This window comes from Sorex fumeus, unplaced genomic scaffold (assembly GCF_029834395.1).
Source record: "Sorex fumeus unplaced genomic scaffold, SorFum_2.1 ptg000063l, whole genome shotgun sequence".
In the NCBI taxonomy this organism is placed as follows: domain Eukaryota; kingdom Metazoa; phylum Chordata; class Mammalia; order Eulipotyphla; family Soricidae; genus Sorex; species Sorex fumeus.
The window spans coordinates 51,442,955-51,465,755 of NW_026606120.1; the positions used below are offsets into that span (position 1 = coordinate 51,442,955).

General features: G+C 56.2%; 1 protein-coding gene across 1 annotated transcript in view; it reads left to right on the forward strand.

Annotated features, from left to right (window-relative positions):
- The first annotated feature begins 443 nt into the window (after positions 1-443).
- The window catches only part of RHBDL3 (rhomboid like 3), a 53,794-nt gene continuing 31,436 nt past the window's right edge, over positions 444-22,801 (forward strand). Inside the window, exons 1-3 of the mRNA XM_056127177.1 lie at positions 444-906; positions 2,379-2,402; positions 21,190-21,348. Of these exons, the coding sequence (XP_055983152.1) occupies positions 796-906; positions 2,379-2,402; positions 21,190-21,348 (294 nt within the window). The 5' untranslated portion in view covers positions 444-795. The remainder of the gene's footprint in view (positions 907-2,378; positions 2,403-21,189; positions 21,349-22,801) is intronic.

Consider the following 22,801-nt stretch of genomic DNA (forward strand, 5'->3'; position numbering starts at 1 on the left):
CTTCCCTACAGGTCTAGATCTCCCCGGGGCGGGCGGGAGGCTCCCAGCATCTGACCCCCAAAGTGAAGCGAGACAGAAGGGTGTTGGGGGCGGGGGAAGCCCCCGTTCTCCCGGCACCCGTTCCCAATTCACTGCCAGTTAACCCCGACGCGGCCAACTTGGTGAGCCCCTCGCCTCCGCCTTAGTCACGCACCGCCGCCCCCCAGGGCTCACGAAGCGGGCGGGTCCGGAGAAGTGGCCGCCGCAGCCCCACCCGCAGCCCAGTGCGGGGCGCCGAGCAGGGCGCGGGCGGGGAGGTCGGGGAACCCGCCGCGTCCCCGCCCGCCGCGCCGCAGCCCTCCCCTGCCCGCGGCCGCGCCGCGCTGGCCGCCTGGGCCCGGGTGGTGGCGCCCGGGGTGGGGGTGGCGGGGCCCCGCGGTCCCCCCGCAGCCCCGCCCCCGCCTGCGCGCCGCCCCCGAGGAGTCCGCGGGGAGGAGGAGACTCGGGCGCAGAGCGGGGGCCGCGGGAAGCGGGAAGGAGCGCGGGGAGGCGCGGGGCCGGTGCCGGCCCAAGGGCGCCCTCGCCTCGGAGCCGGGCGCGGGCGGCGAGCGCGAAGTTTGGCGGCGGCGGCCGGGCCGGGCGTCCGGGGGTCGCGAGCGGCGGGGCCATGGGGGCGCGCACGGGCGGCGGGGCGGGCGCGGAGGCGGCTCGGTGCGCGCGGAGCCCCCCGAGCGGCGCGGCGGCCGCGGCGCAAAGTTAGCCCGGCGCCCCGGGACGAGCCCCGCAGCCGCCCGCCGCCCCCGGACCCGCCGCGGCATGGGCGAGCACCCCAGCCCGGGCCCCGCAGTGGCCGCCTGCGCCGAGGCCGAGCGCATCGAGGTGCTGGAACCCGAAGCCGACGAGCGGCCGCCCGCGGCGCCCGAGGACGTGAGTGCCCCCTCCCTCGCCCGGGCAAACTTTCTGGGGGGCGCCGTCGGCGGAGCCGCCCTCACCCCTCCCCATCTCGCCCCCGGCGGGGCAACTTGGAGGTTTCAAGGTGACGCGGGAGCGCCCCGGATTGGCCGGGTCCCTGCGGGCAGGCGGGAGGGGGCGGAGGGACCGGGCTCCCCCAAATGCGCGCGCGTGTGCGTGCCGTCCCCCCCCCTCGGCCCCCCTCGCCTCTCGGGCTCCCGCGCCTTCCCTGCGGGACGCGGCCCCGCCGCTGCCCTCGCTGGTGCAGTGCCCGGGACGCGGCGTTTTCCCGCAGAGGCGATAGCGTCACCGCCGGGGGCCCCCTCCCCTCCCCCTCGCGACCCGCGGGCTCCAGAGCGCGGGGACGGGGCGGGCGCCGCAGAGCCCCCCGGAACCCGTGGCGCAGCGCGCTTCGGCCACCCCCTTCTCCGCTCCCAGATTAGCTCGCGCCTGGCACCTGCTCTGGCCGCACGGATGGGGCTGGGGCTAGCCCCGCCGCCAGGACCTGGGCCCGGGCGGGAGAGGAGCGCCGGGGACGGGCTTGCCCCCAGAAGGGGGCTCGGGAGCCCCGAACTGAGTCGGTGCCGGCGCTGGTCCCCCGGGAGAGCACTGGGGGGAGGGGGCAGCCCCAGAGGGCTTCCCTGCCATCTGCCGCTTGAGTCTTCCCCACTCTCCCTCTCCTGGCCCCCCGCCCCCAGGGGGCTCGCCTTGGACGGAGCTGGGAACTGGAGTTTCTTGAGCTTCGCCCGGGTTAACCTGCAAATAGAGGTGAACACTGGCCGGGGAGATGGAAGAGAAACCGGGACTCCAGCCTACAGAACCGAAAAATTGGAAAATCGGAAAATCTGAATGAGGCTGGGGGCTGGGGGTGACCATCTCGCCACCCCTCTCACGGCCAGGGTTAAGTCTCTCATTTCCGGCCCCGCAGCCGCGGCCCCATCTCTTTCCCACCACTTGGACGCGATCTCGGATTGGGTGGGCTTCGGTGCCCTCGGGATCCCCCTGCTCCCTGCCTGCGCACGAAATGTTAGCCCTTACGCAGGGGGGAGTTTTCCTGAGTAGGGGGCCCATACTCTCGCGGGTGGAGTCGCGCCAGGAGTACAGACCCAGATGTGGGAGCCGTGAGCCTGCGAACTGGAGGCGGGGTCGCCATGGGGGACCCCTGAACCGAGAGTTGGGCACTTTATCAAGGGGCTGGCACCACCTTTGTCTTGCTCATCCCGGCTGGCCGGCCTGTCCCAGGAGACGCACCCTCTCCTGTCTGCCCCTTCTGGGTCCCCTCCTTTTCCTGGGTGCAGACTCACTGAGGGAGCGCTTCCCGGCTGTCCAGAGTGGGCAACGGCCGGAGTCTCTGTTTGGACAAGGACGGGGCTACGGAGGTTTGGTCATAAGTGTGTGTTTCTTTCTCTCCTCTTCCTCCTCTCCTGCATGGCCTCCCTCTCTGCCAGCACTGGAAAGTCCTGTTCGATCAGGTATGTGAGCGGTTAAATCGCCCCCTCTGCTCCCCGCCCTCCCCGCACCGGCTCCCTGCTTGCGTGGGCTTCCCGAACTCTCTGCGCTCCTGAGACAGTGACGTGGGCTAGGGGTGGGGCTTGGTGCATCTGAGACGGAGCGCGCTGCTGCTCGCCAGCTCTCAGAAGGAAGCCGGCTCCCCTGAGAGCGCCTCCCTTCTCTCCTCCTCCCCACCGCCCTTCCCCAAAGCCGGCCACATACCCTGTGGTAACTGGGCCATACCAGATGGAAAAGCAGGGGGCGGGGGCGTGGGGGGCATCTCTCTTAAGTTCAGAGAGCTCAAGCTTGTGGGCAGGGGTGGATGAGGGGCTGGGGTTCACAGCCCCACTTTTTTTCTACCTCCACCTTGGCGATCCATAGTTCCCACAAAAGTCCCATCTCTGCCATCCTTGGTCTCTCGCCGAGAGCTTCTTTGAAAGCTGATTGAGTTTAATTTTGCAGCCTGGGGAGCAAGCACTGGTGGATGAAAAGCTGGACTGGGACTGTTTGCAGGGCTGGGAAGGGAACTGGGCCTTCCAGCTTCCACCCCTGGAGACAGCCACTTGACCTTCAGCCAGGAAATGACTCTCTTTTTGCTTGGTGAATGCTGCATGCATTTCCTGCTCCCTCTCAGACCTGGAAGCAGAAGAAGGCTCAGGCTGTCAAGTGAACAGGGGAGCTGGGGATGGGAGTGGCAGGGGAGTGGGAGGGGGGCTGGGAGAGTAATGCAAATAATGAGTGCTCTGATGCTGGAGTGACATTGATGATTTCAGTTTGAGAAACCCCCCCAGGTTGCGCCAGAGGGGACTTGCTGGGAGGAAGACTGAGATAAAGCTGGGAAAGTGGCTTGGACCAATCAGATGTCGCTGGCGTGGGTGAAGATGGAAAGGTTTGAGGGAGCAGGTTTGCATTGGACTGGCTGCTCCTGTGTGACAGTGACCTCTAGGTGACTTAGAGGTGACATGGATTGCAGGGAGGACAGAGACCTGCCAGAAGCCTGTTGCAGAGAGGGCACACTAGCCCCTTCATGGGAAGGATCCCAGTGAGAATGAAAAGGGAAGATGAGTGAGCTGAAGCGCCTGTTGCATGCAGGGGGCCCTGGATTTGATCCCTGGCACCATAGGGTTAGCCCCAGCACTGCTGTGTGTGGCCCCCAAACCAAACACAAACTAAATAAATAAATAGAGGAGAGGAGAGTCTCAGGCCATGGAAGAGTGGCTGGGAGCTCATACCAGAACTGATGGGTGGCTGGGTCATGCTCCTCCATAGGGTTTAAGATGAAAGGCTGAACCCAGAAGAAAAGAACCCTCAGGATGGGAGAGTTTGGCAGAAACAATGGTTTTGGTTTCAGACAAGCTGGATTCGAGGAGCTGAATGTTGATGTCCCAAATGGTGCCAAAGTCCAGCGGCTGGAAGGACATGGCCAGGCTGGGCCGTGTGGGCTGGGTATTTGCAGGGGGTGTGTGTGTGGGGGGGCATTGTCTGCATTCAGGCAGGCCCTGCTATGGTTTGAGGCACATAGCCAGGCCCCTGGGCCACTGTGGTTGCAGACCTGTCTCTGGGCTCTTGGGTGCCACCCACTCTCCCCCTGGCTCCCAAGGGTGCAGCAGCTGCTGGCCTGCCACCGTGAGGCAGGAGGGAGCTGCCTGCTGCCACTGAACCCGCCACCAGCAAGCTGCCAGCCCTTCGCACCTCCTGCCGGATTTAGCATCGGAGCCTAGAACAAAGTGTATGCTTCTCTTTCCCTCTGTCTGTGGCAGACTTCCTCGTTTGGTGAATTTCTTTTGCCAATCCCTATGTGTGTTTACGTTTTAAAACAAACTGTGGGTGAACGGGGGAGGAACTTTGACTAGGAATATTTTAGAACTGGAAGGTAGCAGAGAAAATGTGTGGCACATAATATTTAGTGGGTAGTCTACAAAAATCCAGTTTCTTCCCCTGGAGGGAGGTCCTGGGTGGTACCCGGAGCACTCCCCTGCTTCAGGGAAGACCCCCATTACCACCCCCACAGAATTTGTCCAGGCAGACAAATTCATTCTAAGAATGGAAGTCCTTTTAAAGCTTAACTTGAGACAGTTTTTTTTTTTTTCTCACAGTAAGTTCTGCTTGAGAGCTACTCCCCTCATCGGGCTGCAGGAGAAACCCACTCTGGTTCTTGCTACTGTGTTTTGTGGTGGTTTTGGGTTTGGGTTTGGTTTGGGGGGGGGCACACCCAGTGGTGCTCAGGGGGTTCTCCCAGCTCAGTTTTTGGTTGCTCCCAGCAGCGCCTGGGCCGGGGGAAACATGAGGTGTCCTGCGGTCCTTCAGGTGAAGCATGCACTTTAGCCCTTTGAGCCATCTCCCTGGCCTGTCTCTGTGTTTAAGGAGAGCTGCTTCTGAGCAGTGCTTGGCCCCTGGCAGATTCCAGCCCCTCTGCTTTGGTTCCCCTCCTGCCTTTTGGCCAGCCTGGCACCATGCCCTGGCAGTAAAGTGGTGGTGAGAAGCTTTGCCCGTGCAAGGAGGCAGCAAAGATGCTTTCTCCTTGGGTCGGGCTGGAGCCAGACCCCCAGTCTATGCCTTCCCATTGGGTGGAGGAATCTCTGACCCAACATATAGCCAACTGGTCTCTCAGCCTGGTGACCCCTTAACTAAAGGGCCAGGGTGACTTTTGTGGGATGGAAGAAGAAGGAAGCAGGAGGTGGTGGGAGCCCAGTGATTTACAAGTCTAGCTGCCCCCTCATTCCCACCCCCTCTGGCATTCTGGGCTGCTTCTGCTCTGTTCCGTTATGGGGTGCAACATGCCATCTCCCACGCCCTCATCCACTTCTTCCCCATGAGTCCCTAAAGTTACAGCAGGCAGGAAGCCTAAGGGAAGAGGTCATCATTTCAACCCCCAGATGTTCTACTTGTTTGTGTCCTATATTTAACTTCTTGGCAGAACTCTCTTTTCATATCCTTGACATCATAATAATTTTCCTTGATACTAAGTTTTTGTTTTGTTTGGGGGTCATTCTCAGCAGTGCTCAGAGGCTGCTCCTAGGGCAGTGCTGGGACATTGCTCCCTGAGGTGCTCAGGGCAGCGTGTGGTACTGGGGGTTGAACCCAGGGTTCCCACATGCAAAGCCTGTACTCCAGTCCTTTGCGCCATCACCCTAGCCCCCTAAATATCAGGGGTTTTTATTTAAATGTTTATTGTTTTGGGGCCACACCCAGGTATGCTCAGGACCTGCTCCTGGCTCTGCACTCAGGGATCACTCCTGATGGGGCTCAGGGGACCATATGGGATGCTGGTGATCAAACCTGGGTTGGCTGCATGCAAGGCAAATGCCCCACCCGCTGTACCACTGCTTCAGCCCTAACCTATTTTTACTCTATGATATTGTATCTTATTTTCCTGTAGCTGAGTCTGCTGGGCTTTTTCTTCATAATTCCTTTATTGCTTCAGATCACAGACAGTTTTCATCCCTCTTCAGAGCTCATAAATATGGGCCTCTCTTTCATATTACTTTTTCCAATATTAAAAAACATCATCCCACTTGACCCCTGAGCATTGCTACAGAAATCATTCTCCCCCCCCCAAAAAAAAACATCAGGGCCAAGGAGAGGCTCAGAGGATTGGAGTGCATGCTTTGCACACACAAGGCCCCGAGTTGTATCCCTGGTCCCCATGGTCCCCTCCAAATGTCACTAGGCATAGGCCTATTTGTCTCTGAGTACCACTAAGCCACACAGTTCTGCATCACCAGACCCAAACACCAAGCTGTCAGGGCTGAGTATCACCCTGCAGCACTGCTGGGGAGGTCCCCAGCCCCCAGATTTTTCTAGATCTTTGTCCCTTTTGAATTTTATTCCTATACAGTTACAGTACTGGTTTGGGGGTCATACCCAGCAGTGCTCAGAGGCTACTGCCAGTTCAGTGCTTGGGGTAAGCAGGCTTGGTGGGGCTTGGGGAACCATTCGTGCCTAGGTATGTGCCCCTGCCCTCTGCACCCTGGAGTGCTCAAGGCTGTCCCTGACGATGCAAGGTGAGCCATGTGGTGCCAGTGATAAAAAAACCCAGGCTGATCACAAAGGAGACATGCACCCTAACCCCGGTCCTCTCTCTGCTCCCACCCCCCGCCCCCATTCTAACACTATTGTACAAGTGACCCCAGGAAGTTTTGCAGAATAAGGAAAGAAGACAAGATGCTTCAGTCTGCTCAGAACCCAGATCCTGGAGTGGCTGCAGTCCCTAGAGAGCTCACAGTGTGTGGTGTGTGTGTGTTTCTGTGTGTGTGTGTGTGTGTGTGTGTGTGTGTGTGTGTCTGATGCTCAGGACCTGCTCTAAGAAAACCTACAGGGATGCAGTTGTGCATGGTGGGTTGTGGTCATGTGTACTGACGTGTCAGGCAGCAGTGAACTGACTCTCAGTTCCCACAAGCGGTACCCAGGGAACAGAGGGTTAACTCAGTGAGCCAAGAGGTCACCGGGACAAGTGAGGGGGTAGGGAAGCTGGCCTGCAGGAGAAGGAATGACCCTGGAGGTGCCCTGTCAGAGGAGATGGCTTGTCTTTGCGCCACCCTCTCTGCCGCCACTGTCTGGGACAGAAGACATTTATTCATTTGGAGAGGGGGGTCAGATCCACACCTGGCAGTGCTCAATGTAGACTAGTCCTGGCTCTGTGCTCAGGTATCACTGGCAGACAGGGAACGTGCAGGTGCCAGGAATCCAACCTTATGCAAGCGCCTTAGCCCCTGTGTTATCTCTCTGGTCCTGGTTTTGTAGGTGACTGCTTACTAATCCATTTAGTGGTATCAGAACATCTTCTCAGCTCCTAACCCCTTGAAGCCAGCAAATAGGACTGCAAATGAGGTGAGCTACAGAAGCAAGTCATAAAAAACCGAAGATCCCTGGGGCCAGAGTGATGGCACAGAGTAGTAGTAGTACAGCAGGTAGGGTGCCGTTGACTTGCAGGAGGCAGACACAGGTTCAATCCCTGATGCCTGGCATCCCATATGATCCCCCGGGCACCACCAGGAGTAATCTCTGAGTATAGAGCCAGGAGTAACCCCTGAGCATCACTGAGTGTGACCCCAACCCAAACCCCACTCCCCACTCCCTCACCGCTGCCCAAGGAAAGATGAGATACTTAGAGGAAGGAGCAGAAAAATCTTTTGGGCTAACCAGTGACTTTCTCCTCCTTAGCCCAGACATGGAAGGAGAGGATTGGAGAGGTCATGCACTGCCACCCCCGTGCCCTGGATCCCAAAGGGTTCCTGACTGCTGCTTCCCAGCAAATTCGCTCTTTTGATCAGACAGCCGCTGAACATCCTCTGGGTGTCTGTGCTTTGATTTCATCTCCATAGCAGTCTTGGGAGCTACAGATGATTGCCCCCATCCTACAGATGAGGCCATCGAGGGCTCGAGAGCTAACCTGGCCCTAACCTCAGCCCTAGGTTTCCCTCGCTGCATCTCCGGGGTTCTGTTACAGCGGCACACCTGGGCTACTTAGCTGCAGCCTGGTTATGATTGTGATGAGATAAGTAAAGACTCAAGTGCTGACCTCCTGGGCATTGCCCACTATAGCTCTGCCTGGTGGGCCCTAGCACTCCTGGGGAGATACTCCTCAAAAAGAAGCCTCCAAAGCAATTCTTTTTTTTTTAAATTTTTGGGTCACACCTGGTGATGCACAGGGGTTACTTTTGGCTCATGCACTTAGGAATTACTCCTGGCGGTACTCAGTGGACCATATGGGATGCTGGGAATCGAACCCAGGTCGGCTGCGTGCAAGGCAAATGCCCTACCCACTGTGCTGTCGCTCTAGCCCCCAAAGCAATTCTTTAAAGGAGCAGGCAGGCGTGCAAAGGGAAGGAGCACACGCTTTACATGCAGGAATCCTGGGTTCTCTACCCACACCACATGATCCTCGGAGCAAATACAGCTGGAGTGACCCTGTTTTGTGGCCAAAACACAAAACTAAGGGGGGTGGGGGGTGGAAAGATGGGATTGCTTTTCTGCTAGGAGATGGAGCAGTATTGGAACCGCTCTGGGGGTGTTTGGGCCATGCAAGCTCCTAGTGGAAAGGGGCAAAGGGAGAAAATCAAGTTATTTTAATGCTTCCTTTCCCTTTGCTCATTTGAGTTTAAAAGCAATTGTGTTTTATTGAAAGACAAGGACTCTGCTCTAAATCTCTGCTCATCAAGCATCAGCAGTGTTTTCTTTGTATGTTTGTTTTTGGTCCACATGAGCTGTGCTCAGGACTTAACGCCTGGCTCTGTGCTCAAGGATCACTTCTGACAGTGCTCAGAGAAACTGCATGCAGTGCTGGAAATCAAATCTGGGTCAGTCACTTTCTTATTTTTTTTTTAAGTTTTACTTTTTTTATTAGTGAGACATCATGAGGTACAGTTGTAGACTTACAAATTTTTGTGCTTGGGTTTCAATTATACAATGATCAAATACCCATCCCTCCACCAGTGCCCACAGTCACTTTCTTAATTTAATTTTTTTTCAAGTTTTTGGGCCACACCTGACAAAGCTCAGAGGTTATACCTAGCTCTGCATTCAGGAATTTCTCCTGGTGGTGCTAAGGGGACCATATGGGATGCCCAATTGGTCGTGTGCCCTACCCGCTGTACTACCTCTCCAGCCTTGGGTCAGTCACATTTGTAGCACACACCTCAACTGCTGTACTATCTCTCCAGCCCCTCTGAAGGCAGGTTTTTTTTTTCTTTTTGGGTCACACCCGGCATTGCACAGGGGTTACTCCTGGCTCTGCACTCAGAAATTACTCCTGGTGGTGCTCAGGCGACCATATGGGATGCTGGGAATTGAACCCGGGTTGGCCACGTGCAAGGCAAACGCCCTACCCGCTGTGCTATCACTCCAGCCCCCCTCTAAAGGCAGATTTTAAGGATGAGATGGAAAATGATTTTAGGAGATTAGACCCACAAAGGGCTGTATCACTTGTATTTTAGAAAAAGATTTAGGCCCACAGAGGGCTGTATCACTTCTGGGCTCTTTGCACTAGAGGCCAGCATGCCACACCATGGGACGCCATGGCCACATTGTGATTGTACTCCAGAAGAAACAAGAAGGGCCGGAGCAATAGTACAGGAGTAGGGCGTTTGCCTTGCATGTGGCTGACCCGGCTTCAATCCCCGGTGTTCCCTATGACCATATGGTCCCCTGAGCACTGCCAGGAGTAGTCCCCGAGTGCAGACTCAGGAGTAATCTCTGAGCATTGCTGGGTGTGACCCAGAAAGCCGAAAGAAGAAACAAGAAGAAATAAATCTATAGACCTTGCATTTAATAAATACCTTATACACACATGAAATGGAAGGAAGGAAAGCAAGATGGAAGGGAGGGAGGGAAATGGTTTTTCCACCTGGTAGCCCATCCTGGGTTAAGTGGGTTTTAGTCTCATATCTACCCAGACCCAACATTTGACTGTGGGGTCTTGTGACACCTCCCTGGAGTTCAGGAAAAGACATGGAGTGGGACTACCAAAAATATAACCTGAGGGGGGAAAAATATATAACCTGAGGGGCCAGAGAGATACACAGTGGGTAAAGCTATTGCCTTGCCCACAGTTGACCTGAGTTTGATCCCTGGCATTCCATATGATCCCCCAAGTACTGCCAGGAGTAGTTCCTGAGTATAGAGCCAAGAGTAACCCTTGAGCAGTGCTGGGTGTGAACCAAAAACAACAACAACAACAAAAGAATATAACCTGAATTGATATTGGGGGAAAGCCTGGGAGACAAATATAAGGCAGTAACTCCAGGGTGTATTACCCATACAGAATTAGAAATATTAGAAATAAAAAATAAACTCAACCATATAAAAATTTTACTGAACAATAAAACTTCTAAAGCAATATACAAAGGAAGGGTTTCTTCATAAGAAATGTGAGGTCCAGAATTCCTGGAATGGCCCTGGAGGCCCCGAAGTAGGGTAACCCAGATCATTGCAGGGTCTGAGCAGCCCCAGACTCTCAGATTCCTACATGAACTGTTGGCCCTAGTGGCAAAGAACCACTGTAAGTTTTGGGGGGTAGGTAGGGAGTGTACTTGGCACGCTCAGGGATTACTCCTGGCTCTGCACTCAGGAATCACTCCTGGCAGTGTTCAGGGTACCTTATGGGGTACTGGGAATTGAACCTGGGTTGGCCACATGCAAGGCAAATGCCCTCCCTGCTGCACTATGGTTCTGGCCTCTGTGTCTCTCTCCTCTCTTCCTCTCCTGCCAGGCTGACAGATATTCGCTTGCTTCCTTGGAGCCCTGAGGAGGCCACACATCTGCCTCAGTCCTGCGGTGCTGTTCCTAGCAGGGCCCGCCAAGTTCTCTCTCCCACCTGCCTCAGCTGCCAGGAGTAATGCCCTTCCCGCAGGTGCCCACGAGATGGTGAAGGGTGCGGATAGCACCTGGCCCAGTACCTAGTGAACACCTGACAAATAGGCCTCTTCTTGTCAGGTTACAAGAATCTCAAGGAGTTAACACTTTCTTTTTCAATTATACATTTTTATTATATTCTTTACTGTTATCACTGTCACTGTCCTTCATCGATTTTCTCGAGCGGGCCCAGTAACGTCTCCATTGTGAGACTTTGTTGTTATTGTGTTTGGCATATCGAATACGTCACAGGGAGCTTGCCAGGCTTTGCCGAGCAGGTAAGATACTCTCGGTAGCTTGCCGGGCTCTCCGAGAAGGGCGGAGGAATGGGAGTTAACACTTTTTGAATTAGCCTCCGGTGTGTCAGAGTTCAGATCCCGACCTGGGCTTCCTTTCACCCTTTGAACTGACATCCGCAGGGCGAGAACTGGAAAATCACCCAGGTCGGCCGCATGCAAGGCAAACGCCCTACTCACTGTACTTTTGTTCCAGCCCCTATTCTCAGACTCTTTCTTGATGGAAACCTGACAGCTGAAGGGCCAGGGCAGGAGATGGAGGGCGCCCCAACTGTTCCCTGCTCAGGAGAGGCATTAAGTATCTGCGATACAGAGCAGAGCCCAGGGCCCACTGCCGAAGTGGAACCAGGCCCAGCATCCGCTCTGCGCCCCAGGTTCCACCTTCACTCTCCAGGGCTGAAGGGAACTGACTACCCCCCAGCAGCCTGGACTCCAAAGCTGCCTCTTTTCTCTCTAGGATGCTGAGGAGGAAGGTGATTCAGTCCTCAGCATCACATATGGTCCTCCAAGCACCCTCCAGGAGTTATCCCTGAGCACAGAGCCAGGAGTGATCCCTGAGCATAGGGCCAGGAGTAATCCCTAAGTACCTCCAGGAGTGATCCCTCAGCACAGAGCCAGGAGTGATCCTTGAGCACAGAGCACCAGGAGTAAGCCCTGAGCACCACCAGGAGGGATCCCTGAGCACCTCCAGGAGTTATCCCTAAGCACAGAGCCAGGAGTTATCCCTGAGCACAGAGCCAGGAATAATCCCTGAGCACCTCCAGGAGTGATCCCTGAGCACAGAGCCAGGAATAAGCCCTGAGCACCTCCAGGAGTAACCCCAGAGCACAGAGCCAGGAGTGATCCCTGAGCACCTCCAGGAGTGATCCTTGAGCACAGAGCCAGATGTGATCCCTGAGCACAAGAGCCAGGAGTAAGCCCTGAGCACCTCCAGGAGTGATCCCTGAGCACAGGAGCCAGGAGTAAGCCCTGAGCACCCCAGGATGTGGTCTGGAAACCAAAAGAGAAAAAATATCTTTTGAGAGTAAAATGAGTGTCTACTTTGCGCATGAGTGGCAATGGGCTCAGGATCACCTTTTAGCAGATGTGCACGGTGCTGCCTCTCCTCAAGGGAGAGCTGAGGCTCCAGTGTGCAGGGCTGACCCAAAGACCCAGAACACACGGGGTCTCTCACTGAGGGGCCGGCCGCTCATGGGCCACCCCAGGCCTCTGGATAGGGTGGGACAGAGCAGTTGACACCTCAACCCTCCTTGTGCCACTTCAGCCACAGGCCTGCACCCTCCCCCTTCCCTACAGCTCTCTGTTCTCTCCATTGTTGTTAGACCATGGTATGTATTTTTTACTTATTTGGGGACTTGGGGGTTTTGGGGAGTGGGGTTGGACCATCCCCAGTGCTGCTCAGAGGTCACTCCTGGCTCTGCACTCAGGAATCACTCCTGGCAGGCTCGGGGGACAATATGGGAAGCTGGGGATCGAACTGGCGTCAGCAGAATGCAGGGCAAATGCCCCACCTGCTGCTCCATCCCTCGGGGCCTCAACCTCTCTACTCTCCCACTAGACCTGAGCTGAGGAGGCGGGAGAGTAGGGCACGCACCTGGCATGCAGAGGCCCCCGGTTTGCTCCCTGCCTCTGCATGGCCTCTGAGTGCATCCCAGGTGGCCTCTGAGTGTACAGCCCAGCTGGCCCCCAGCACTCTGGGGAGCCCCTTTCCCATCAGCCGTAATCGGGGGACTCTTGTCCAGCTTCTGGAGAAGCATCAAGGGATGGGTTTAGGCCGGTGGGGGAGGGATGAGACAGATGTCAGGCCCTCCCCCTCGCTGCCCGCACCCCTCCTTGCTCTCCCTGCTTGCTGCTCCCCTGGGGTTTCCGACTCCTGACTGTGCTCACACACTGGGTGGCCGCCAGCCGGGCCTGCATGAGTCAGCGCGGGCATTACATCTGCTCCTGGGGACCCAGGGGGGACTGCCTCTGAGTCATCAACCCCAGCCACCCCCTCAGAGTCTGGGCACCTCCAAGACCACTGCAGGGGGAGGGGGTTTCTGTGGGAGGAGCACCATCTTCTAGGGGGTTCTGTGGGAAGGGGGGTTGTGGACAGGGCCTGGCCTGACAGGGGGACCCCCTTCCAGTTTTCTGCCCTCGCAGGGGCTCATGGCAGCATTCTTCTGCCCTCACTCTGAGGTGTCAGAGAACCGGGCAGTTTCCTGGACCCCTGCCAGTTGTCCAGCAGCTCCGCCTGGATTCAGGCCAGCAGACTGGCTTCTTTGCCCAGGCAAGAGCGCTGCAGCTCCCGAACTCTCCCTGCCAGCCCCACATCCTGACTTCGGGGAGGGCGCTGCTCTGGAGACAGGCCTGGGCTTCTGGAAATAGCCTGGAGAAGGATGTGCGCTCTCCCCGCAAATGGAGCACAGGCCCTGGCTCTGGGAATCGCAGTGACTAAAGCCTGTCCAGCGGCTAGCTGGGGCCAGACCTGGTCAGCTCCCGGGGAGCCCTGGAGAAACTGGATACAGGAGGAACAGAACCTGGGTTTTAGGAATAGGTTTCTTTTCTTTTTTTTTTGGGGGGGGGGAGCAGTTGGGCACACTCAGCAGTGCTCAGGGCTTACTCCTGGTTCTGTGCTCTGGGATTGCTCCTGGTAGCCTTGAGGTACTATATCAGGTGCCGAGTCAGATTGAACCTGGGCATCTACTTGCAAGGCAAATACCCTCTCGGTTATACTATCACTCCAGACCCAGAAACTGGTCTCTTCATCCCAGGGAAGCCTGGAGCGCTAGCACAGCAGGTAGGGCTGTTGCCTTGCACGTGGCCAAACCGGGTTCGATTCCTCCGTCCCTCTCAGAGAGCCCGGCAAGCTACCGAGAGTATCCTGCCCACACGGCAGAGACTGGCAAGCTTCCTGTGGCATATTCGATATGCCTAAAACAATAACAACAAATCTCACAATGGAGAAGTTACTGGTGCCCGCTGGAGCAAATCGATGAACAATGGGAGGACAGTGCTATTTATATTTTTTAATGGGGGAGGTCATTTGAACTATTCAATGGCCACGCTAGAAGTATTCAGGGCTTACTCCTGGCACTACACTCAGGGATCACTCTTAGCAGTGCTCAAGGATTAAATATGTGGTGTCAGGGATTAAACTGGGGTTCAACTGCATGTAAGATAAGTTGCCCTACCCAAACTCACTGAAAAAGGGGCTGGAGCAATAGTACAGAGGGTAGGGCTGTGTCTTTCACGCACCCGATCTGGGTTTAATCCCTGGCATTCCATAAGGTCCCCCAGCACCGCCAGGAGTAATTCCTGAGTGTAGGGCCAGGACAGGAGTGACCCCTGAGCATTGCTGGGTGTGACCCCCTCCAAAAAAAAAAGTGCCCTACCCACTGTACTATTGCTCCTGCCACAAGCCTGAATTCTTGGAAGATTCTCTCCCTCTGCTTAGGCCAGGATGAATGTGCTCTGTTCTCCTAACATGGAGTGTCTCTGAGCTGCCCCTTCGTCTTGGGGTTACTTTAACTGTTCAATAAGATTAATCACACCTACTGGTGTGAGTCTCAAGTATTTGGGGAAGTATTTTTGAATGGAGATAGAGGAGCATCAGGGCTGTGATGGGAGGTGAGGTTTTGAATTTTCACTCTAAGGCTAACAGCGTCCTCATTTGCAAGCGATGGGGCCTGGAAGAGAAAGCTGCTGCTTCCTCCCAGAACCTTGCCTCTTTGACCTCAGCAGCTGCAGACCTGGACCTAATTGACGGCTGTAAATATCCCTGAATGGGTGAATGGGCCCAAGTTCCCTGGTGGGCTCCAGTGAGGAGGGGCAGCTCTGCTTAGCCCCCCTGGGTATCTGGATTAATTCTGCCCAGAAGCCAGATAATGATGCAAGGATCAGCAGCTGAGGCCTGGACCACCCCCTCGCGCCCCCCACCCACCCCCACACACTCCAAGCAGAGAGGGGCAGCCAGCTACATCATCCCCTGGCCCCAGCAAGCAGGCCTTGGGGTCATTTCTCATGGTTCATACTGCCATGGAAGAGCTGGGGAAGGACCTTCCTTAAATTCCACATGCACCTGGATTTGTTCCCTGGCAGATCCAGAAAAAGAAAAGAAAAGAAAGGCACAGAGGTAGAGCCCTTGCCTTATACAGGTGAGACCTTAAGTTGGTCCTGCCCCCTTCCCACCCACCCACCCACCCCCCACCACCATCTCCCAGCCCAAGAATCTTCCCCTGTGATGGTACTTGAGTGTCCCTGAAAGTGTCTCCTCTTCTTCCCACCGAGATCCTGGGCCCTTTGAGATCAAGAATAGGGAGAGGATTCTCCTGTGAGAGAAAAGGGAATTCAAGCACAGGAAGTGGGGAGCAAGCCAGGCCATGCGGATGTGTGCAGATCACACATACATAATAGATGGAGAGTAGGTGTGCTCCTTGCTGCTTTGTGTACTGCTGTCTTGGCTGCTGCGGGTCAGAGCTGGAGGCCAGGCCTGGCAGGCAGCACTGCAGCGGGAGGAGGTTCCCTGGTGGCCTTGTCCGTTGGCGGCGCTGTCCTGAGTGCTGAGCAAGTGGCAGCTCCCAGAGCCCGGGTTCCTGAGCCCGGGTTCCTCCACTCGTGAGGCCTGAAACGTGTCCCCACTTACACTCCAGTGGGCTCCAGGATCCTGAAGACTTGAACTGTACTGGAGGCCCAGGGACAAAGGGTGAGCTTCCTTGAGAGCTTTGTCACCCACTAGGCGAAGGCCTGAGGCTGCTTCCCACCCACCGCTGAAGGGGTGCCAAATGGGGAAAATCACTCTTTGCTGGACGCCCGGATTTTTCCCCGGACAGTGTTCCTTGGAGTGTAGCCGTGAAAGATCAGCTAACTCTGATCGAAGATCAGGGAGTTTGGAAAGGCTGGACAGAACCAAAGCAGACAGGTTTCTTGATCGTCCGACCTTGAAAACCCTTAGCAGGGTTTTATGTACCAGGCCTTTCAAAGGGCTTCTGAGTGTGGGGGAACCCCTGAGCTTGGGGCAAGCTCGTGGGCAGTGTGAGATTAGTTTGGGGTTTCCATTACGTTGAGCTAGTTTTTTTGGTTTTCTGTCCTGTTTCCCTGTGTAAAATGAGTGATTCCCAGCACAGAGTGGATCCTTAGTAAATGGTTTTTCAGGTTTTTTTTTTTTTAGGTCACATTCAACCATGCTCAGGGCTTGCTCCAGGCTCAGTGATCAGAGATCACTCTTGGCAGTGCTCAGGGGACCCTTTGTGATGTTGGGGATTCTACCAGGGTTAGCTGTGTGCAGTACAATCACTTTTCTTCCTGTGCTATCTCTTGGGCCCCTATTTTTTGCGGGGGACCACACCTGGTGATGCTCAGGGGTTACTTCTCATGCTGCACTCAGGAATTACTCCTGGAGATGCTCAGGGGATCTTATGGGATACCGAAGATTGAGCCCAGATCGGCCATGTGCAAGGCAAGCGCCCTACCTGCTAGACTGTCTCTGGCCCCCTAATAAATAAGTGGTAGGACTGGACTGGGGTCTCTCATACTTAGTAGCAGCCTAAGGCTGGGGGAGAAGAAAGACTCGGGGCCCTCTTCCTGGATGAACCCATCAGCACTAGTTACCAACAATTCAGACTTGACAGCTCAGCACTCCTCACTTCCTCTTTCTAAAGTGCAGCCTAGCATGTGCCTTAGGGTGGTTGTGAGGTTTAAGAGGGAGGACCAGGAGGTCTCCCACTTACCTTGGCTGGGGCACCTGTGACCCTGGTTCAAATTCCCAGCACCACATGTGATCCCCAGGCACTGCCAGGCATCACTCCTGACCCGCAGAGCCAGGAGTAAGTCCTAAGCACTGTTGGGCGTGACCCTAAAAATAAAACAAACCCTGAAAAGGGACACTGTTGGGGAGGGGAAGAGAACTCAGGGCTGAGGCCCATGCTCTGCTTGTGGGAGGCCTGGATCACTCCCCTACACACACCAAGCCCCACCTGTAGCATTTGAGCACTGTCAGGTGAGACCCCAACATACACAAAAAAAAGTGGGGAGGGGATAAGACACTGTTTATACTCCTGGGATTTCACAGTCAGGATGAGGCGGCCTGAGGAGGGTCCTCCTGGAGGGATCCCATAAATCTGGTCCCTTGGGTGGCATTGTACAGAAGGGCAGCCCATCAGGTAGCCAGAGGGGAGCTGCAGTGGCCCGAGAGGGCTGAGGGGGCGCTGTTGCTCTTCACCCTCCCCCCAATCCCCCAGCCCTCCAGCCCCGAGGGACAGTGGAACCCACTGATCTCAGCTCCCTGAGTCCCACTCTGGGATTCCCGACTTGTGACCCCGCACCCCTCCTGGCAAGCTGCCCTGTCCTGCTCCCCACTTTTTCTTCTGCTCTGCCGGCCAGGCTGCAGAAGGTGGGGTGCCCCCCCCCGCCTTTTGCTCCACGCCCCACGCCCCACGCCCCACTCGCACAGGGTGTGAGTCTGGGCTCTGGGCCCCCTCACAGCCCCTCCCCCTGGCCCTCAGAGTGTCTCTTCTATCCTGTGGGTGATGGGGGAGGCGGGGCAGTAGGGATGGGATGAGTGAGCATGAGGTGCCAGCAGGAGAGACCGGGACCTGGGTCCTTCCAGAATTCTCCTTCTCACTCTTTGCCCCCATTAAGGGAGGGAAGGAGCCCCACGGGGTGGGACAATACTGAAGGCATATGGTGTGGCCAAGCGGATTCGTTGGGACCTGGGTGGGGACCTGGGTTGGAGGCGGAACTGATCCGGGAAGGGCCCCGGCTGGGGGAAGCTCCTGACCTGGAGGATTAAAGGGGTGTGGGGGGATTAAGGGCCCTCCATTCTCCCCAGCTCTTTTCAAGCCCTGGGAAGGCGGGGGAGAGGGAAGGTCAGCCTCTCGCTCAGCTCACTCCCCCCTCTGCTGCCTGCATTCTCCATTGGGCCTGAATGTGGACTTGAGTGTGGCCGCCCCAGTTCTCCAGACAGCTGGGGGGACGCGCCCCGCCCCCCTGGCTCCCGGCTCCCCGCAGGGCCCCTGCCGGTGGTCCATTCACAGCCCTATTCCTTGGCAGCCCCCGCCCCCAATTAGCCCCTGTCAGACTGCGTTGAAGCTTCCCCCCCACTGGCCAGAATCTTCCTGAAAGAGCCCCACTGCCTGCAGTGTGTGAGCCTGGGGCTTGGGGCAGCCTGGAGGCCGGCGGGACCTCTGCACATTGTTCCCCAGCTAATTAATTGTGTTTGTCAGGTTTTTCCCTCAAAAGGCAGCATTAGCGACATCTTCCCCACCCCAGTCCCCTACCTGGCCCCGAAGAATGACCAAGGGTAAGACAGACCCAGGACAGACCCCGGGGTAGGACAGATGTGTGCCCCCCACACCCACATCTCCAAGCCTACAACTGCTACAGAAGTGCCTCCCAGAAGGCCAGTGGAGTATTCTAACAGTGGGGGGTGGGGGCTTTGCTGCTGTGCCCCTCCTTCTCGCGGGGCAGGGGCCACCAACTTTACTTTCCAGATGAGACTGGATGCCAGGTGCTATTTCCCCACAGAGCTGGTCCCTGATGCAGACAGTAGTTTTCTTCCTGTTGCTGTTACCTGAGAGATTCTCACTTCCTCCTTGACCTGTCTCCCCTTTAGATGCAGCTTCCTCTCTCTCCCTCTCTCTTCCTCTCCCTCACTTCCTCCCTCCTCCCTCTCTCTCCTTTCTCCACCTCCTCTCTCCCCTCTCTCCTTTCCTTTCCCTCCCTTTCTCTCTCTCCCTCTCCCTTTTTATTCTCTCTCTCCCTCTCTCTCCTCTCTCTTCCTCTTTTTTTCCTCCTCTCTCTCTTCCCTCCCTCTCCCTCCCTCCTTCCTGGACCCTGGGATGCTGATTGGACGGCGTCTGGGCGTCTGTGCCCATCCCTGGGACTGAGGCGACAGCCCCTTCCCTGCTTCTCCCTCCTCGCCAGTCATCCCAGAGGCCTCATTATGAGGGTAGCGATGACCCCCCATTGTCAGGCCTGTCTGGCCCTGGCATGAAAGGTAGCATTTTGGCAGAGCAGGGAGACTCGGCCGCGTTCCAGCTCATTCTCTGCAGTCTGGAGCCTGTAATGCGCTTGGGGCAGGACTGGCAGCCCTGGGTGGGGGCGGGGGGCCGAGGAGCCACAGGGCAGCCCCTGTCACTAGGACAACAGCGGGGAGCCCTGGAGGCGGCAGGGGGGGAGAGGGAGCAGGTGGCTCTTTGTCTGGGCTGGAAGAAGGGAGAGAGAGGCCCTCACAGGCTTGCAGCCCCTTGGCCTGGGAGGCCATTCCCAGGAGAGATGGGGGGCAGGGAGGCTGGTTGGTGCAGGGACCCAGAGGGATGGTGACCACTGCTCTGCTCCCTCGGCTTCCCTCCAGCACAAGAGGGACGGAACTGTTGCTCTTGAGGGCCCTTTCCTGCTTTAAAATCCCTGTTAGGGACTGGAGAGATAACACAGTGGGCAGAGAGCTTGCCTTGCACATGGCCAGCCCAGTTTCAATTTCCTGGCACTCCATCTGGTCCCCCGAGCCTTGCCAGGAGGCATCCCTGAGTGCAAAGCTAGGAGTAAGCCCTGGACATGGGCGTGGCCCCCCAGGTTCATACACACACACACACACACACACATACACACACACACACACACACACACACACACACACACACACCCCAAATCTCTGGAGGCCAGAGAGTATGTAAGGTAAGGCTCTTACCTGGCACGCATCTTGTCACCACATAAAGTTCCCAGGCACCATCAAGCATGGCCCCCGAGCACAGAGCCAGATGTGGCCCAGAAAACTATTAGGGATGTCGAGATGGCTAGATAGTTCAAAGGGCCCCACACCATCTCACCTAGTTCCTCAGTCACCACCAGGAGTAGCCCAGAAGTCTTTCCCAACCCCCACCCAAGTCTCTGTTTAGCAACTGAGGAAGGCAGCTGAGGGCGAAGGGGTGATGTGACTCTCGGAGCACTGATAGACCCTCACGACTCCTGAGCACCCCCAAGGCTGGCCCGTTTGCCTGACTGTTGCAGAATGGACCCCTGCGGTTCCTAGTCCCCCTGCACCCTCATTTCTTCTCCCCTCTTTGCTCCTCCCGTTTCGCTCCAGAGCAGCAGAGTGACCGGGAGGGCTGAAGGTCAGAAGCCAGGGTACAGGCAGCACTGAGCTGCCCAGCCTGGCCAGCCCCAGCCCCACACCTGTCCTCACTTTCCCGGGGCCTCTCTCTCCTCATCTGTGATAAGGACAGAGTAATAGGATCTGCATCGCAGGATAGTGGGAGGAGGCCAAAGAAATCGTATCCAGAGAGAAGTGCTTCAAAGGGCATTTGGCCCATGAAAACACTCAGCCAATATTAGGTGTTTTCATTCTTAAAGATCTCAGTGGAGTGAAGGGTGTGTGCGTGTGTGTGTGTGTGTGTGTGTGTGTGTGTGTGTGTGTGTGTTGGGCAGGGAAGTAGAGCTGCCCAGGAATCTTGGATATGGGCGCCTTGGGTGCTGAGGCAGGGAACAGGGCATGTCCACATATATGTGCAAGTGCCTTTAGAGCCTGCGCCACACAGAGGTACAGGAATTTGCAGTGGGTGTGTGTTTGGGGGAGCGTGGGGAGGGGCCTGCGTGGGCATGTCCATGTGTATGTGTGTGTGCCTGTGTGCGCGTGCATGTGTGCTTATGCATGTGGGTGCATGCATGTGTGGGTCCATGCCTGGGTGTGTGTGTGTGTGTGTGTGCGTGAGTATACATATATATGTGTGTGTGCATGTGAGTGCATGTGTGTGTGTGCATGCGTGTGTGTTCATGCCCAGCATGCAAACACAAGCCCGGGGGCGCCGCACCCCAACTGCTGACTTGCACACAGCCTTCCTGTTCCCCTGCACTCTCTGTGTTCCTCTCCCTTGCTGCTGCTTTCTTCTTGTCTGAGCTCTGGAGGAGGGGAGCGGTGGGATTGCCTCCTTTTCCTTACTCATGGGACCACCTCCAAGGTCTCAAGGGCCCTCCTGGATGTTAAGTGGTCCTTGGAAATGTCCCCATTGTGGCCTGGCCTCTCGGGGCTGATGCACTGGAGCGATGTGCCAGTGAGCGACTGTGGGTGGACATGGGATCTCCCGAGCAGGGCCGAGGGGGAGGGCCATGCCCCGCTCACCCCGCTGCTGTCTGTGCTTCTCCTCAGCTGGACCCTGGGAACACAGGCTACATCAGCACGGGCAAGTTCCGGAGCCTCCTGGAGAACAACAGCTCCAAGCTGGACCCGCACAAAAGGGAGGTGCTCCTGGCCCTTGCTGACAGCCAGGCAGATGGACAGATTAGCTACCAGGATTTTGCCAATCTGGTGAGTGCTTGGGGGACCCTTTCTTACTGGGAGGGACTGTTTGGTGGTTTCTTAAGCAGTGATTTTCAGTTTGCCGGCATAAAGAGGCCGAAAACAGCTGGTTCACCACTGTGGTTATTAACTGCCAGTCTGAGAACAGGGGTTGGGATAGGTACCTGTCCACTGGTGTAAGAAGGGTGAAACCCCTTGACCTAAGAGGACTCTATTGGACAATTAAAGAGTCATTGGCCTCAGCACCAGAAAGGTTTTGGCTTCAGCAACTGAAAAGATACCATCAAGGACCCAGTTTCTCTTGTTCTCTGGCTTCTGCTGTCTTTAGTATCAGTCCACACTCAGGAAAGCCCTGACAATTCCACATCCTCCCATTGTGGCAACAGGGAGGCTGCAGCTGCTCCTGCCCTCACACCCTCAGGCCTTACCTTAGAGGGCAAAGAGTTTAACTTGTCTTTTGGTGGCTCCTGCACAAAGCCTGGAGTTTCCTCTCTCCTATTGGTCTAAATTGGGTTAGTGGGATATGTTGATAAACTCAAACTAGTCTGTACTGGAGCTGGGAGTACATCAGTTCAACCAAAAACTAGAGCTGGGAAAAGAACTGTTAGCAAGAGAAGGATCCAAGGAGGGGTGTCTGGGAGGGTTAGACCTCCCTGGGATCCTGGAGCACATGGGGAAGGTAAGAGCTCATACCTGCTAGCAGGTGAGCTGGGAGTATGGGGAAGCAAGAGACCAGGTGCCAGGGATCTTGCCCAGGGGTCTGGAGTCTTGTTTTAATTTTTGAGCCACGCTCTGCCATGCTCAGGGACCACTCCCAGTTCAGTGAGTGGTGGTGCTTAGGGGAACCATCTAGTACTCGGAACCAAACCTTCGCCTCTACGTGCAAAGTCTGTGCCCTGAGTGTGATCACTTTGGTCCCTGGTCAGGGGTCTTGGAGCAGAGACTTCCTTCTCACTGGGGGTCACTGCTGTGCTGGTAGCGGCTGCTGTGGTGGGATTTGATTGGTGTCCAGTCAAGGTTAAGCAAGCAGCAGCATTGCATTTTTCCTAGATTTTTCTTTCAGTAGAAACTGTTTGAACTAGTGGGATGAATTGGAGACTGAAAGTCCCAACTCACTTTCCCTTTTGAGGAAATGGAGACAGCTGTCTCTCTTCCTGTCACCAGGGAGGGGCCAGAATGAAGCTACAGCTGGGAAGTTCCCAGACTCTTAGGATTCAAAGACCTCCGGGGAGGGGGGGGGCAGTACCATTCTGTCCTGTTATTGTGCCCAGGAACCTCTTTGGTATGTGATGTAGTTGTGCTAGTCTTTTATTTGATATTTTTATGAGGCCGGAGCAAAAGTACAGCAGGTAAGGCTCTTGTCTTGCATAAGGCCAAGGTTTGATTCCCAGCACCCTATATGCTCCCCTGAGTACCACCAGCAGTGATCAGAGCCAGGAGAAAGCCCTGAACACCACAAGAT